We start from the raw sequence: 17,390 nt of genomic DNA on the forward strand, positions 1-17,390 counted from the left end.
GTGGGAAGGCCGAGGGGTTGGTAGCAGTTCAATTTCTGTTGGAAGCCATCTGGCCGGTTCCGCCTCTTGCTTGTTCCCCTCGGTGAGTGACCAGGCTATATGGGAGCTGGTCTTCTGTAAAATGGCGGCTGGCGGAGACATTTCACTTCCGGCCGTGAAACTCTAGTGGCGGCAGCGGTGAAAAAACAGGAAAGTGCGGATTTGCTGGGACATTTCCCAGGAAACTTTAAAGGTGGGACAAAGGTCTAAATCCTGGGAATGTCACGGGAAATTCGGGACAGTTGCCAACTATATGTGTGTGTGTGTGTGTGTGTGCCCCAAAGCTCAAACACATGTCTTTTTCTGAAGCCTCAACTGCAATGAAGGATGAATAAATGGGAAGTGCTCTATGCTGAGCGACTTTCTGTTCATTCGCAAACTGAAGCATTATAGACACAGTTTACTATGATTCAGTTATGAATGATCACAGTGAGTGAGTGCGTTCATTTAGAAAAGAAAGGGACCAGTAAATGGCATATTGACTAGCCCTTTCCTCCACTCTCCGTCTTAAAACATCCCGCAGCAGCCAAGGGCTGAGGACAGAAGCTTGCAACATGGGGGGGGGGGGGGGGGAACCTGAAAAGTAGGGGGATTCAGCACCACCCAGAGTGATTAGGGGGTGCCCAGGCATATCTGGCACATCCCCTGCACACGTCTATGGTCTAGTATGTAGAAAATTATTGTTGAAGCCACAGAAGTGTTTTTATTTTTTTTACTTAAGATAGAGGTTAGACAAAAAGTTTAGTGCAGTGTAACACTTTTGGTAGTAAAATAGTGCATTTTGTCTATAGATGTACACATCAGACTGAAAAGAGGGACAACTAAGGCTGGACGAGGGACAGAGGGACCTAGTATCAAAAGAAGGGCAATTCCCCCCACAAGAGGGACAGTTGGGAGCTACATCTTATGCTGCGTACACACGAGCGTTTTTTTTTCCCGTCAAAATAAACTCTGACGGTCTTTCCGACGGAGTTCAGCTGAAACGGACTTGCCCACACACGATCACACCAAAGTCCGTTTGTTTAGAACGTGATGACGTACGACGGGACTAGAAAAAGGAAGATCAATAGCCAGTAGCCAATAGCTGCCCACGCGTCATTTTTGGCCCGTCGGAACAGCACAAAGACGAACGGTTTTCCCGATAGGAATTGATTAAATCGGAAAGATTTAAAACATGTTCTATTTCTACGTAGGTCCGTCAGAATTTCCGCTGAAGCCCCCACACACGATCGGAATATCCGATTAAATGATTCCGTCTGACCTTTTCTGCCGGAAGGTCCGGTCGTGTGTACGCGGCATAAGGGCGCTTTCACACCGTCCATCTGTGGATTGGCGACAGTGTGGATGCAGCGTAGTGTATTCGTGATTTTCATGCCGTTTCCTGCACTTTTTGTATTTTTTCCCATAGACTTCTATTAGATCGGGTATTTTTGGTGAGTTTTCTGAAAATGCACCAAAGATACAGCATGCAGGACTTTTGGTGCGCTTCCGGAGAATGCATCAAAAATGCCTGATCTAATAGAAGTCTATGGAAAAGTGCGAGTAACCCGCATAAAAAAAAGACGGGTACACTGCGCTGCGGGCAAACCACAGCAGAGTAGCGTGACTGCGAACCTCCCTAGAATGCTTCTTCTTTTTTTTTTTTTTTTTTTTTTTTTTTTGAGTGGGGTGGGGTGTTTTCTGTATGGTGGGATTTGCTTTCAAGCTTCCTTTACAGGAAAAGCAATGGACAAAAAAAATAAAATAAATGAAAACTGAAAGTGAAAGCTTGGAGGATTGCAGGAAGAGACCATGTTTGTGCCATTTCTGCTCCTTCTTTTCCTACAACAAAAAGGTAATTATCTTAATAATATTGAGATGAATTGATGATATAAAGACACACAGGAGATGACGGAATGAGTAGACACGATGAAAAATCTGAGAATATCGTTTTCTTTGCTGCTAGAGCTTTTCTTTTATTGCCAGGGCTGGGAAGAGAACAGATAAGGGAGGATGTTTCTTCCGTTAACTCCTTGTGATCTGACATTTCTATCATTTCGATCCTAGAATACACTCAGCAAGAGGCAACAAATCACAACATAGAAGGCTGACAAAGGATTTTTATTAACCCTTTAAATGTATTTCATGTCATAAAAATCATCATCGGGATAAGACTATGGTTGTACAAATGACTGTATTATAAAAGAATGATAAAAGAATGATATTTATATTTTATGTAATAACATAATAGTCAGTGAGGTGATTCTGCAAGGGGTGAGTGAATTTGAATTTGCTGGACAATTACCTATTTTACATAAGCAAAATGTCACCAAGGCAGAAAATGTCAATTTCACATCTTGAACAATTTATTCAAAATGTACTTGATTTTTTTCAGAGTGTGATTTATTTAAATCTATGAACTAATGTTAGATTTCTCTATGTTAATGTTGTTTCTATTTGTGTTTATTTTTTTCTTTGCGTATTTGCATGTTTTTGCATGCTTTTTTTTATTTAACTTTTTTAATTGTGTTTTATTCTATCAGTTAAAAAAGTAAATTAAAGTGGAGTTCCGCTTAAGTTTTTTTTTTTTTTAAGTCAGCAGTACAAATATTGCAGCTGCTGACAAATGCAGGCGTACTAAGCCCCGCTCATCTACCCCTCCTTTCTGCGAAGCCAGCATTGTTACTGTGGCCACGCACTGTGCACGTGCGAGGTGCGCTGTGGCTGGCCAAGCAATCATCTGGGACCTGTGACTGATGATGATTGCCTAGAGGGAGGGGGGAGAGGTTATCTTGCTTTCGGCATCGCGGTGCACCAGGAGGAAGCTCTCTCCAAAAAGAGAGTTTCCGCCCCCCCCCCCCCCCAATAAAATCACATGCCAAATGTGGCATGTCTGGGGGTCCCCTTCCTTTTGAAGCGGATGTTCCATTTTTGGGTGGAACTCCGCTTTAATGAGCATAATAAAAGTGGTAGTAAACTTCGTTTTTTGACTTGTACCTACAGGAAAGCCTATAATAAGGCTTATGCCCTGTATACACGACCGTTTTCCCATTGGAATAAACTCTGAAGGTTTTTCCGACAGAGTTCCGACAGAATTACGCTGAAACTGTCTTGCGTACACGCGGTCACACCAAAGTCCGACTGCCAAGAACGCGGTGACATACAACACGTACAAAGGAACTAGAAAAAGGAAGTTGAATAGCCAGCAGCCAATAGCTTCCGTCTCGTACTTGCTTCAGAGCATGCACCATTTTTTGTCTGTCAGAACAGCATACAGACGAGCAGTTTTCCCGATAGGAATTGGTTCTGTCGGAAATATTTAGAACATGTTCTATTTCTAGGTCTGTCAGAATTAAAAAAAAAAAAAAAGTCCAATGAGGCATACACAGGATCGGAATATACGATGAAAAGCTTCCGTCTGACTTTTTCTGTCCGACATTCCGCTCGTGTGTATGTGGAATTACCTGTAGGTACAATGACTATCTCCTAAACTTACACTGTTTAGGAGATATTCACACTGCATGCAACCGGTGACGTCATCCGAAAATGTTCTCTGAAAGCCCAGCATATCATACTGGACCTTCAGAGCTTGTCCTGTAAATGAGGGCTCCCGAAGTCCACGAGCCCAGAAGGAGGATGGGATGAAGATGGAAGACCTGTGAATGGTGAAAGCGCACCCCTGGAGGGCTTTGTTGTAATGTAAGTATTTCATAATGTGATAGTATGCAATGCTTACCTTCATGCTGGACCTTCAGAGCTCATGCCATAAATTAGGGCTCCTGAGCGCATGTGTAGGAGTGACTTCATTATGGCCCCGGCCACTCATGTAGCTGGAGGCCACGAACCATGAAGGAAGACCAGGTGGAGATGGAAGCCCAGTCAGCGGTGACAGTGCACTGCTGGAGGGCTTCAGTTTAAGGTAAATTTCAAATAGTGTGCTAGTATGTGGTACTTACTAGCACATTATAGATTTGTCTTACAGGGGGGAAAGTTTGTTTCTTTTGCAGCATCAGTAGTAGCACTTTACGACAGATTTAAGGAAGCATTTTGTGGAGCAAGAACAGGTCCAGGATAGTTGAAAGGCATTTTTGTAACCCTCAGGAGCAGTGGCAGCCCGTCAATAGGGAGCGCAAGGGCGCTGATTCCCCCCCCCCCCCCCCCAGCTACTTATTAAAAAAAAAATGTTAAGGGCGTCGGGCACAGGAGTGCTATTGGAGGCATAACTTGTGTGTAAACACATAATTGGGGCTAAGAAGCTCTATTGGCATACTTTAGAGTGTGCTCGGGGGCTATAAGGTCTGTGCCCCGAAAACTCCACCTCTGGCATTAGGCATCCAGTGGTTGTTATTGATTGGGTCCGTAGGGTGGGGCTTCAATTGGACCTGCGGTGTCATTGGCTCACAGGCTGCCTGTCTCCTTCAGCAGGTGAGGGGGAAATCACCAGCAGAAGAAGAACGGCTTAGGGCAGACAGGGAGCGATAGGTCCGTGCAGAGACAGCTGTCCATTCATCTCCCTGTGACACAGACTCGGCATCCAGCAGTGCACACAGAGGGATCACACAGGAATCTCCAGGTACAGTACATGCCAGAAGAAGAAACTATAATGTAGCGCTAATATTAAACTATAAAATATTACAATGAGAAAATAAATGGTGAAGTGACTAGCACCAAACAAAAATAACTATAAAGTCCAAAGAATGAAGTGAATCAATTCCAAGAAACCATACATAAGTCTCATACGATGCATAGGCAAAAAGATAATCCGAAGAGCATCTAAGGCAGTAACATCAAACGAAATGTGAAAAATGTGGGTACTCTTACCAGAGCCACAGGACCTGTATGTGGGCAACACCAGGTCAAACAAGCATAAACGAACATGTCCGCGACTCCACATGAACCGTGCGACAGGTCACAGATGGTCCTTCAGCCAATGGAGGGGCTGTAGATTTTTTAATCAGTAGAGAAACTGCCGACAATGTCTCAAGGGCTCCAATCTTCCTTCCAAAAGTTCCAATGGTGACTCAACAATGGAGAAAAAACTCATGGAGGAAATCATATGTAAAACAAAAAAGAACGACTTCCCATAGTGTAGATCAAAAACAAGATTTGCTGTTTATTGGCATAAAACCAGCATACAAGATAAAAAAAGGAATCAAAAAACGTGATCACATGAATAAAAGCAATACAGGGAACATAGAAACCATGCCCTACATGTTTCATCCCAAAGGACATCTACTGGGGCATCAGAAGGTGTCAACAGTTTCTCTACTGATTAAAAGATCTACAGCCCCTCCATTGGCTGAAGAACCATCTGTGACCTGTCGCACGGTTCCTGTGGAGTCGAGGACATATTCATTTATGCTCGTTTGACCTAGTGTTGCCCACATACAGGTCCTGTGGCTCTGAGACACTAAAGTTTCAGAACTATACTAATCTGTCTGCACTCTATGTGGTGTGAGGTACTTAAGACAGGTATCTGTTGGTTCTCTGAATGGAGAGGGTGACAGTTTAACGACAGGCCTGAATATCCTGCCAGTCAACATGAGCCTTGTTTACTGACCTAACCTGGTTCTGCTTCCTCTGCTGAGATAACCTTTCTTTCCTTTTGAAATTTTAAAAGCTTTGGATTCCTAAGACAGGAAGGAGGGAGTTTAGATTCTTCTGTAATGTTACAAGGTTAGCCAAGCTGTCATGGCTGCGTTCCAAACAACATGGCAACTAGTTACAACATTTTCTGTCCCGGACGTGATATCGCTACACCTCCATCCTTGGGTGGAACATATTGGGAATACCTAATACTCGTCTCTACTGCTAATACTTGATCTACTCAGCTTTACACTGATCGAAAGCAGTCTATAACAATGAGTCCTGCTCACCTCCTCTCTTATGCTCCCTTTTCCTATATACATACAGATGAATATACAACACTCCATTGTATTACCCATCCAGACTTAAAGAGGAGCTCCACCTAAAAAAAAAAAAATATTAAAAGCCAGCAGCTACACATACTGCAGCTGCTGACTTTTCATAAATGGACACGTACCTGTCCCAGGGTCCAGCGATGTCAGAAGCCGATCAATCTCGCGGCTCTCGGCAGCTGCCGCCGCCATCCTTGGTGAGGGGATCGGGAAGTGAAGTGTTGCAGCTTTGCTTCCCTGTTCTCTACTGGCCATGCGTGAGTCACGCTGCGGATCCTAACTGGTCCCCGCTATCTCCCGGGACCTGTGTGTTTCCTAGGAGACAGTGGGGGGGCATAACTCCTGCGGGAGTCTATTCCTGGAAGTGAGTGCAAATACCTGAATATGTGTGCAAAATGTGACACTGGAGGGGGGGGAGGTTTCCAAAAAGCGGAAGTTCCATTTTTGTGTGAACCTCCGCTTCAACTGACTGCTAGCCAGATTTTGTCTGGAGCTCATTCCTACGCCTAGGGTCCTTGCAGCTGGGACAGTAGTTGCCTCTCTGCTTTCTACACTCTTCCTGCATGCCCTCTTACCCTGCTTTACCATTTGGGTCTACCATGGTCGCCATCTGATTTATGGGAGCAAAGACCAGCAGATCCCTGGTTGTCTGTATGAATGATTTTGGTCATTCTTGTAAGGAGCAATCTCTTTTTGCTGTGTGTTTTTCAATCCATGTGTCAAGATTTGCGTATCTTTCTTTTTTTCTTTCCTTTGATATTTTTGATATATTGATATAACAGTTTACCATGCTACTAATGTATAATATACTTATAGACTACTCATGACTCAATATGACATTATCCTCTGAAGAAGGACTACATGGTCCAAAACATGTCAGGCGTCATTGTTATTATGTCTACATGCTAGCCCAGTATTGTAAACATGGCAGCTTAGTTCCATACTGATGTATTATTTGGGTACACTGTTATTTGATACATTTTATACGTGACTTCTAGCCAATTTTTTTTTATGTTGACAAATAAAATTTACATTTTTACTATATTACCTGGTCTGCCTATAAAATCCGGAGGGGATATACCGTGCCTTGAGCACCAGTTTTTTCTTCTGCTGCTCAAGAGTCCCAACTTTGTCTGCCAACATTTATTTTTTATTTTTCCATCATTTACTGTCCAGTGGGATACAACGGGGACTGTTATAGCAAGTTAGGACTGTCTTTATACACTGTTGCTCGGTAAATGCAGTCCAGTTCTGTTAATTACACAATACGGCAGGTGTTTAACCATATCTCCCAGAGTAGCGGTATTATACTATTGATTGTAAAGGTACAATTGCTAATCCTTTCTACTTTTAGGCTCAGGGTCTTTTAGAAGGTTCTCAAACCTTCCAGACCAAGGGGAGGCACCAGATAGCTTCCGTGACAAGTCACCCAGCCCTGAAAGCTAATGAACCCTGACCCAATTAAGACTCACAAATTTACAGTTGGAGTCAGAGTATGGTTTGCCTGCTCTAATTCTAGCACACATATCAGAGGGTGCCACACCAAATATCTATTCATGCAAGGAAATAGCTCTATTTCTCTGAGATGTAATTGGATGTTTTACGAGATCACCTGACCTCACTTTACTGTAAGTATAAATTTAATTTTTATCTCATGCAGTTGCTGCTCTACAGATGACGGGACCTTCTACATATGAAGCCAGAGTTGGATCCATTGCCCACATTCCCTGCACCTTCATCGCAGATACACTTCCTGCAGATCCCAGATATTTTGCCGTTGTGTGGAGTTTAGAAGGAAAACTTATCCTAAGCTATGATGACGCTGTGAAATCAACTGATCCCAGATATTCATTAAATATAGATGGAGCATTGAATGGAATCGCTGATCTGACCATCTCTAATACATTTCTATCAGATGGTGGAATCTACACATGTTCAGTGACTAATAGCCCTATACAAAGGGTGAAAGAGATCAAAGTGGAAATTTCAGGTAAAAAAATTCCGATTTTTATTATTTTATTGCAGGAATAGTTATCCTCTGCTCCTTGCTTACAGAACTAAAATATTTTCACCAGCTTTGTTCTCTCTATGCAAACAGCAAGCTACAATGATCCTGTATTTATATTTCACTTCATAATTACAGATCTGCCACTGAGGCCTCATGGACATTGGGTATTTTTTTTTCAAACGTAGCACTGACCCCCAAAGGAGCAGCTGAATTTGCTGGGCTTACCGTTACCTTCTTCACCTCGTGTACGTCTAGGGGTTCCCGAGGTTGATGGCCCAATAAACTGTAGAGATCGACACTTGAATCCCTTTAGGAATTTTTATTTGCAAAACATTACACAGAACACAGTCTCTCAGTTGGGAATAGAGGGTATGGGTAGTAAAGCTCAGGTACTCTTGGAACTGCTGACACTTGAAATGTATCTGTCTAGGTAATCCAAGGAATAGCCATTCGCAACTGGATATTTCAACTATCGGATAAATTCCCTTGTAGTGAATTTAGCAACCGACAAGTGATTCAGGTAAAGCAAAGTCTCTGCCACAGACTTGGTTGTAGAACTTTAGAATAGAACAGAAAGTCTCTCACAGAAACTTATTTGTAACTGAAGGATGAAATTAGGAACTCTCTTACGGTACCTGTATCTTGCAGCCGGTCCGGCAATACCGTAAGAATGCAGATTCTCTTGGTGTCCTTTCCAGCTTAGCTTCCAGGCTCCTACCGAGCAGCCAGCCTCGTGCATGGCCCTCTTCTGAAGAGTCCTCCCCTGGTTGCGTTTTCAGTTGCTGGGCCTCTCCAAACCCAAGACGGCACCGGACCACCTTGGAAACCTCCTTCCAGTTACTGTGCCTCGGGGTAGCCAGCCCCGAGACTCGGAAATGGATGGATCCGCACCCCAGGCCATGAGGCCTCTGGGGGCTGGTCAGGAGGACCAGGACCAGGGAGTCAGAACATAATTCTGGACTGGAACCTCAAATCACGTGATCTCAGCACCTTAAGTACCCTTTCCCGGAATACACAGCGAGACAACGCACCCACTGAATGGCTCAGAGAGAGAGCTTTGTACCCAATGCGTCCAACCGGACTGCGTTCCAATGCCTGCCAAAGGTGACACCCACACCTATGGCCAGGCAGAACATAGTACAGTCCAGCCAAACTGATACTGAGACCATAACTTTAATGCAATTAACCCCAAAACCCAACTATGGTCTTAGGAACAATTCAGTTTACAAAAACATAGCGTGTGCGCTTCAGGAGCCCGGCACTACACAAATATAACATTTTATTAATTTCGCTCAGGGGAGGCAAAATTCAAGTACAATAGCATAAAACGGGCTCAGTTACATTTACACACAATGTCATCAGTTATGTTCAGTCATTGGATCCAAGGAATGAGATATCACAAATACAATCAATAGTTTAATTTGGTGACAAACTGTGTCAGCTTGTCACACAAAAACATTGAACCACCTAATCTCTGCAGATTATGTGTTCCTAAGAACAGATGGGGTGGCAAAAATTGTTCTAGGGAAAAGAATGGATGGAAGAAGGTAGTGAGGAAGAAACTGAAAAAAGAAAAAGATTTGAGAGGGGATGGGGGGGATGAGGGGGTGGGAGGGGAGTGGAATAAAGAAGGATCCTGGATGGCAATGGACTTCCAATACTTGCATATACAAGTGAACCTGCATCACATACCCATCTATGAGCAGAATAGTGACACTTCATAAGATAAGATGTTCCATAGTCTACATTTTAGAATGCTTTTCCTGTTTATTTTGTACTGTGAGGATTATAACTTATTTATATCTTCTACCTTGGGCAACCAGGTCCCAATAGAGGGAGGTGCCTGTTACTTCCAGAATAGGGGAATGCAAGCTTTGGCAGCATTCAATAAATGTTGCATTAATTATTTTTGGAGTAAAAAGAAGGCCGGATAATTGGGAATATTATAGTCCGTGAATTTTTGGGTTATATTGCGGACAGTCGTCCAAAAAAATGTTTAGCATAGGGCAAGACCAAAATATATGAAGGAGCGATCCTCTGTCTGGCATTTGCAACAGCTATCCGTGGTGGTCGAGTAGTATTTGTTTAACAATTGTAGTGTATAATACCATGTAGTCAGGATTTTATAATTTGTTTCCTGTATTTTTGTACAGATCTGCGACTTTAACTGCTTGCCGTCCGCCTCATGCAGATATACTGTGGCAGAATGGCTTGTACAGGCAAACTAACTTACCTGTATGTTGTCCTTTAAGAGGTGGCCTGCGCGTGTGCTCGCGGCAAGCTCTGTGAGTCGGATCATGGGTCCTCTGAACTCGATGTCCGCGGGGATACCCACGATTGTCTCACGGAGAGGAAGAATGGAGAGATGCTAATGTAAACAAGCATCTCCCCATCCTGCCCAGTGACAGTGTCACTAATCATAGCTCCATGTGATCGGAAGCTGGGATCAGTGGTGTGCCACACGTAGCCACGCCCCCCCACAGTTAGAATCACTCCTTAGGGCACACTTAACTGCCCCCTAGTGGTTAACCCCTTCACTGCCAGTGTCATTTACACAGGAATTGCTGCATTTGTATAGCACTGATTGCTGTATAAATGACAATGGTCCCAAAAATGTGTCAGAAATGTTCGGTATGTCCGCCATAATGTTGCAGTCACGATAAAAATTGCTGATCACCGCCATTACTACTAAATAAAAAAAATATTAATAAAAATGCCATAAAACTATTCCCCAATTTGTAAACGCTATAACATTTGCGCAAATTAATAAACGCTTATTGCGATTTTATTTTTTTACCAAAAATATGTAGAAGAATACGTGTTGGCCTAAACTGAGGAAAAAAAAGTTTTTTTTATATATTTTTGGGGGATATTTATTACAGCAAAATGTAACAAATAATGCGCTTTTTTTTAAAATTGGCACTCTTTTTTTGTTTATAGTGCAAAAAATAAAAACCGCAGGGGTGATCAAATACCACCAAAAGAAATCTCTATTTGTGGGAAAAAAAGGGTGGCAATTTTGTTTGGGAGCCACCTCGCACGATTGTCAGTTAAAGCAACGCAGTGCCTAATCACAAAAAATTCATCTGGTCTTTGGCCAGCAAAATGGTCCAGGGCTTAAGTGGTTAAGGAAAATCTAAGAATATTTTGTTGTTCCACTACTTAAAAGGAACGATTTAAGTCAGCCTCCCATTTCTGTAGGAAAGACAGTTGTGGTTGTTCAGGAGGAGAATTGAGAAAAGCATACATTTTGAATAACATTTGTGGCAGAGTTCCGTCATCCATACTGTAGTCTTCAAAGGTCGTCAAGGTCCAATTAAATTGGATAGGATTTGCTGGGGAGTGTAGAAAGTGATGTTGCCATATCGCACTCCAAAAAGGGAGCTGGAAATGACCATTCTCACACATCAAGGACTGGAGGGAAGGCCATTGGTTTCCATCTAAAAAATGGAGGGCACGATCGCGACCCCGTCTGAGAAAGTGTCTGGAATTCAGACCGTCCAAGTCCAGGAGGAAATGCTAGGTTGCCCAAGATAGGGAACAGAGGTGATTCTCTGGTGGAGAGCGAAGCTGAGAAGCTAGCCTTGGAACAGAGACCAAGTGTGGTGCCAATTAGGGGATGGGATTTCAGTGTGGTAGGCAAACAGGCAAAGTACCACACAGCTCCCTTCAAAAGGATAACAGTCTGGGTCTGCTCCAATTGTTCTCAGATTTTATGTCCATTGTGCCGACTCCAAAGATTCTGCACAGATGTACTGCCAGATATTAATTCCTTACACGTGGAAGAGCCAAGCCCCCATAATGTTTGGGTAGCGTAAGGTATCGTCTGGGTAGATGCTTTTTGTCAAATTCATCTGGGCACATTCAAAACCTCGACTGTACTTGTTTAAAATAATGTGGTGCAATCTGTATCGGTAGGGCTTGAAACAAGTAGAGAAATTTTGGGAGTATACACATTTTAAGAAGGTTATGCCTTCCAAACCAGGAATGCATTCCTTTATGCCAGGGGTCTCAAACTGGTGGCCCTCCAGCTGTTCCAAAACTAGAAATCCCATCATGCTTCTGCCTGTGGGTATCATGCTTGTAACTGTCAGTCTTGCAATGCCTCATGGGACTTGTAGTTTTACAACAGCTGGATGGCCGCCAGTTTGAGACCCCTGCTTTATGCCAACTCTCCAGTAGGACAGGAGTCATGGTCAGTAAGGGTGGGAAATTAAGTTTGTAACTGCGGGTCAAATCACCGATAATATAGGTACCTAAATATTTAAGAGCATGGTCCATCCATTTTAATTTATGGATTAAGTGGATTTCAAGTATGTTAAAAGAAAAGGGGCTATTTTGACGCCCATTGCTGCTGATTTGTCAAAGTTGATTTTTAGATTGGACGTTGCTCCATAGGTTTAGAACTCCCCGAGGAGATTGGGAAGCGACACTTTTAGGGTTGGTTAATGAAGAAGAAGTTCGTCAGCATACGCTGAGATCTTGCGTTGTGAGTCGAGTGGCCAGGATCTTTGTAAAAAGCTTGAGATCAATATTAAGAAGGGAAATGGGCCTATAACTACCACAGGTGGATGGATCCTTGCCTTCCTTGGGTATAATGGAAATGTGGGCCTTCAAAGTGTCTCTAGGGAAATTTGTGTCCGAACTAAGAGCATTGAACATCTTTACTATATATGGACCTAAAGTTGGGAGAAGGGATTAGTAATACTGTAAAGTGAATCCGTCAGGTCCTGGGGCTTTCCCTGGTTTCATTCCACCCACCGCCCTCTGTAACTCCTCCACTGTAATGTGGGCTTCCAACTCTTCTCTAACTTCCGTGGGAAGTCGAGGAAGTTGAGACGAAGTGATATATTCATCAATTGCCATCTTAGAAGTCTCTATGGGAGATTATATAGAGATGAATAGTAATCCTTGAATTCTAATGAAATCTCATTTGGGAGAACTGCCTTCTGTCTCGAGGAGGATACGATTTGGGGTATATATGTGGTAAGTTTGTGACCTCTGACTGATTTGGCTAACAATTTCCCACACTTATTGCTGGATTCATAACTGAACTTGTGGCAAAATTTAAGTGCCGCTTTAGCTCTGTAATGCAATAAATCCACTGTTTGCTGCTGGAGGGACAATAGTTCATTCTCCAGAGAGGAGGTAGGTCTTTATTTATCCTGGGGCTCTACCACATGGATTTTGTTAAGGAGCATAGTTAATCAGTACTCCTCTGATTACTGTCTTGTGGGCTTACCACAGGATACCTGGGTCACAGTCTGGTTGGTCGTTGGCGGAAAAGTAGTTCTTCAATTCGTTGGTGACATCTGTTAGAACTTCTGGGGTCTGTGGAAGACTTTTGTTTAACCTCCAAAATGGGTTTTGGTGTTTGGAACTGTCGAGAGTGAGTACCGTATTGAGACAAGAGCATGATCTGACCACGTGATATTTTCTATGCCGAATTCACTTATTGCTTATAACTGCTGATGAGGGACCATAAAGTCATCAATTATTGAGTATACTTTGTGTGGGGAGGAATAGAAGAGTGTTGTAATCTCCAGACATATACTAGTTGGGCTCTGTGCAAATATTGTGAGATTCGTCTATGAATGCTAGCGCGGACAGAGGATAGGCCATGACGATGTGTCTGCTGAGGGGAGTAAAGGAATATTGAAGTCGCCACCCAAGATCCATTGGCCTTCAGAGAATTCTATAAGCAAATCAAGTACACTATGGATAAAAACATCCTGGCGATTGTTGGGGACGCAAATAGTTGCCAGCGTCACCCTTGAGTTACCAATATATCCATTGAGAAACACATAATGGCCGTTGCTATCTATCAAAGTATCATTGCAAGTCCAGGGTAGTTTACTAGAGGAGTATAGAAACTACTTTAGATTTAGCGACATCATTAGTAGCATGGTAGGACAGAGAGTAGAATCTATCTTTAAGGCATGGAGGTCTACCTGCTCTAAAGTGGGTCTTTTGAATAAATGCTACATCAGCATGAGCCCTTTTTAGGTCATTGAGAAGCATACGCTGTTTTTCGGCTTAGCAAACCTTTCATGTTCAGCGAGACAATCGTGATGGAGTCCATAGCTACTGGAGTCTGGAAGAATGGGGGGGGGGGGGGGGAGCAAGTGGGGGGTACAGAAAGTACCAAAAAGGAAGAAAGAAAAATAGAGAAAAGAAAAGTATAAGAAACTATATGGTAAGAAGTGCTCACACAGCTAACTATAGCAAAAAAGATTTTCAAGGAAGAACACTTCTATAACCGTTGAGGGTCTGTGCTTCAACCTCAGTGGGGGAGAGGGTGGATTAGTCCAAGAGGAGCCAACCCTTCCCCACCCAGTAACCCCAGCAGGAACAACATGTAACGGTATGAAAGTGTAAAAAACATTGTTATAGCGTATAAACATGTATAACATGTAACATGTATAACATGTCTGGCGGTCACATTTTATGGTTTCCCAGACTCTCCATCACAGGGAAGGTGATTCCTGGAATTGCACAATATAGGAAGCCTGCTTGCCACTATCTAGCTCCCTCCCATGAACCATACCAGGCAACATGCCCTCAACATGGGGGTGCTTTGGCCTCCACCCCCCAAAAGCACCTTGTGCCATCGGGTAGCTCCGCCCCGTAGTTCATTTAGCAGTGGGAGCCTGCAAAATAAACGCCCAGCCAATGGGTGTTGAGTGCGGAGCAGTGACCTTGCTTATCCCTTTGCCCTCTGTACAAAGGGTGCTTCCTATTTTATTTGGATGCAACTATACATGATGGTTTATATACATTATATGGTCAGTATATGTCTCAACCTATTACTAAAATATATATGAGATGATTCTTTTTCATTGTTCTATTGTGCAGTTTTTTTGTTTTATTTTTCTGAAAATGTTTTTTCTTAAATTTTGTTTTTCTTTTCAAATTATAGATATATGTTAATATGCTGATCTCTATTCCCTGAAGAAGAGTCAATACTCAAAACGCATCAGAATATATAACAGTGTATCTTTGATTTTTGTATTCCATGTTTGTGATCATTGCATCCAGTATATTTTATATGTACCCATCTTTCCCTTTCTCTTTTGCAATGTAGGTCTTGTTTACCTATGTAAAAACACAAAATATTTATCTATAATAAACATTGTTTACTTTAGCATAATATAAGAGTAGTTGTTTTCCCTTTAAAATCCCCTAAGAGGAATCAATTCCCATGTTCAGAATTTGTTGGGATGTGGGTAAAGCCTACTCCAGACCAAACTCAGCACCCTCCCCCTCCATTTCCTGTTTACTTGGCGGCCTCTGCAATAGGAAGTTGCCATTGGACCACCATTCTGTCCCCCTACCTGTCCCCTCTAGGCTACAGATGGGCATCAATCAGGCTGCACTGATGGCAATGTTGAGGCTGGTGCACTGATGGCAATGGTGAGGCTGCTGCATTATAGGCAATGGTGAGGCTGCTGCATTGATTATGTATGGTTTTATCACCATCATCCTACAAAATTGCAGATGTACTTATATACAACTCTAACGTGCCAATGCCTAAGTGTGTCCAGAAAATATCCTCCTCCTATAGAGACCTAGAGCACCCACTAAACAACATTGAATGTATAAGCAAAAAGTAGCCAAAGGACACAGTGAAAAATGTATTGGTAATTTTTTCTACATTTCAGGGTGGTGATTAGGGATGAGCTGGGTGTTCGAGTCGAACGTATGTTCGACTCAAACACCGGCTGTTCGCCCATTTGGCGAAGCCAGAACTTTGTGGTCCGTTCGTGCCATATTCGTGTGGCTCTCACAGCCCACAATGCACTGCGCCATTGCAGTGCATTGCTAGCTGATGATTGGCCAAGCATGCACTGTGACCCGCATGCTTGGCCAGTCACAGCACCGGCAGCGAGGAGAGCTATAATTGGCCACAATTATAGCTCAGGGGGTTTAGTACACGCCCCAAACTATATAAGGCCGCCTGCGTGGCAGCCTTGTGTAGTGTATTGCGGCATTCAGGGAGAGAAAAGGATAGGCAGGGACAGTGTCTTCTTTTCTTGTGATTGAACCTAGCGCAGTTACAGTCAGTGTATTGTGCCTCCTGCACAGTATACACCTGAAGCTACCCCCAATTGCTGGTGTTGTTCTGTTTCTATACCACAGGCATCTGCAGCAGTTACAGTGGGTGTATTGGGCCTCCTGCACCGTATACACCTGAAGCTACCCTCAATTGCTGGTGTTGTTCTGTTTCTATACCACAGACATCTGTAGCAGTTTCAGTCTGTGTATTGTGCCACCTGCACAGTATACACCTGAAGCTACCCCCAATTGCTCATGTTCTTCAGATCCTATACCACCGGCAGGCAGCTGCAGTAATTACAGTCGATGTACTGTGTCATATGCTCAGTGTGCACCTAAAGCTACCCCAATTGCTGGTGTTCTTATCTCCCTGCAGGTCATTAGTATGTCTGGAAGGCCAACAAGGAGAGGAAGACAGTCCCGAGCCAATAAAAGAGGGCAAGCAGGCTCTGTGTCTAGAGGCAACAGTGCTGATCATGGACACGGCGCATCATCATCAGCACGTGGCCATGGGACGCGCTTGTCCTTATTTTCAGCAGCTAGACGTGTTGAGCCGCAACATGCCAAAGACTCGGTAGAGTGGATGACCAAGCCCTGCTCATCCTCCTCATCTTCTCTCACCCAGGCTCAGGGTACTGGCAAACCAGCTGCCAACACGTCCTCTTCCCTCGTCTCAATGCCATCAGTCACTTCTTCCCTAGACCCACCATGTCCTCCTGAGGAGTCCCCCAAACAGTTTGAGCACAGTGTTGTGTACATGCTCCAGGAGCATGCCCAGTGTTATGAAGGCTCTGATGATACCCTGCTGGCAGTCATGTTCCACCAGCTGCAGCTTATTGCCAGGTTTGCTCCAGTGAGCAAGAGGGAGGGGATGATGAGGTCACTGACTCCACATGGGTGCCTGATAGGAGAGAGGAGGAGGAGGAAGCACATCTCCAACAAGGCAGGATGCCTCCGGGGGCCAGCTTAAGGGCAGCACACCAAATGAATCACACTGCAGAGCTCCGCTTTTGCAGGGTGCTGCCTCTGCACGTGGCCAAAACATCAGCCGCTTGGGCACCACATGCTTGACCAGACATATGTTGACCTACCATGCAGCTCGTTGGCAAGCGTACCTTAAAGACCAACACCAAAGAACAAAGCGGACCTCTCCTTGCTCCTCCCCAGCTGGGATCTCCAACCCCACTGTACATTCAGTCCTCTCTGAAACCTGCACTGAGAGGAATGAAGGTGTAGAATTAGGTGTGTCACAGCCAAGTACTTGCGAGCGCTCTGCTAGCAGTACACCGACGTCCGATTTTAGCAGGTAAATTTCCCTGCCCCAGCTGCTGGACAGTTGAAAGAAGTTTACTCCCAGCCATCCACATGCCCAGCAGTTAAATGCTAGCTTG

At 43.8% G+C, this 17,390-nt stretch overlaps 1 protein-coding gene across 2 annotated transcripts in view; it reads left to right on the forward strand.

Moving 5' to 3' along the window:
• The first annotated feature begins 1,812 nt into the window (after nucleotides 1-1,812).
• Nucleotides 1,813-17,390, forward strand: part of LOC143923720 (uncharacterized) — a 104,782-nt gene continuing 89,204 nt past the window's right edge. For both annotated transcript variants that reach the window (XM_077447531.1, XM_077447532.1), the window contains exons 1-2: nucleotides 1,813-1,873; nucleotides 7,597-7,926. In XM_077447531.1, coding sequence (XP_077303657.1) covers nucleotides 1,831-1,873; nucleotides 7,597-7,926 — 373 coding nt within the window. In that variant the 5' untranslated portion in view covers nucleotides 1,813-1,830. The remainder of the gene's footprint in view (nucleotides 1,874-7,596; nucleotides 7,927-17,390) is intronic.

The sequence above is a fragment of the Lithobates pipiens genome, unplaced genomic scaffold (assembly GCF_037356315.1).
Source record: "Lithobates pipiens isolate NorthernLeopardFrog02 unplaced genomic scaffold, aLitPip1_a1.2 Scaffold_22, whole genome shotgun sequence".
Classification (NCBI taxonomy): domain Eukaryota; kingdom Metazoa; phylum Chordata; class Amphibia; order Anura; family Ranidae; genus Lithobates; species Lithobates pipiens.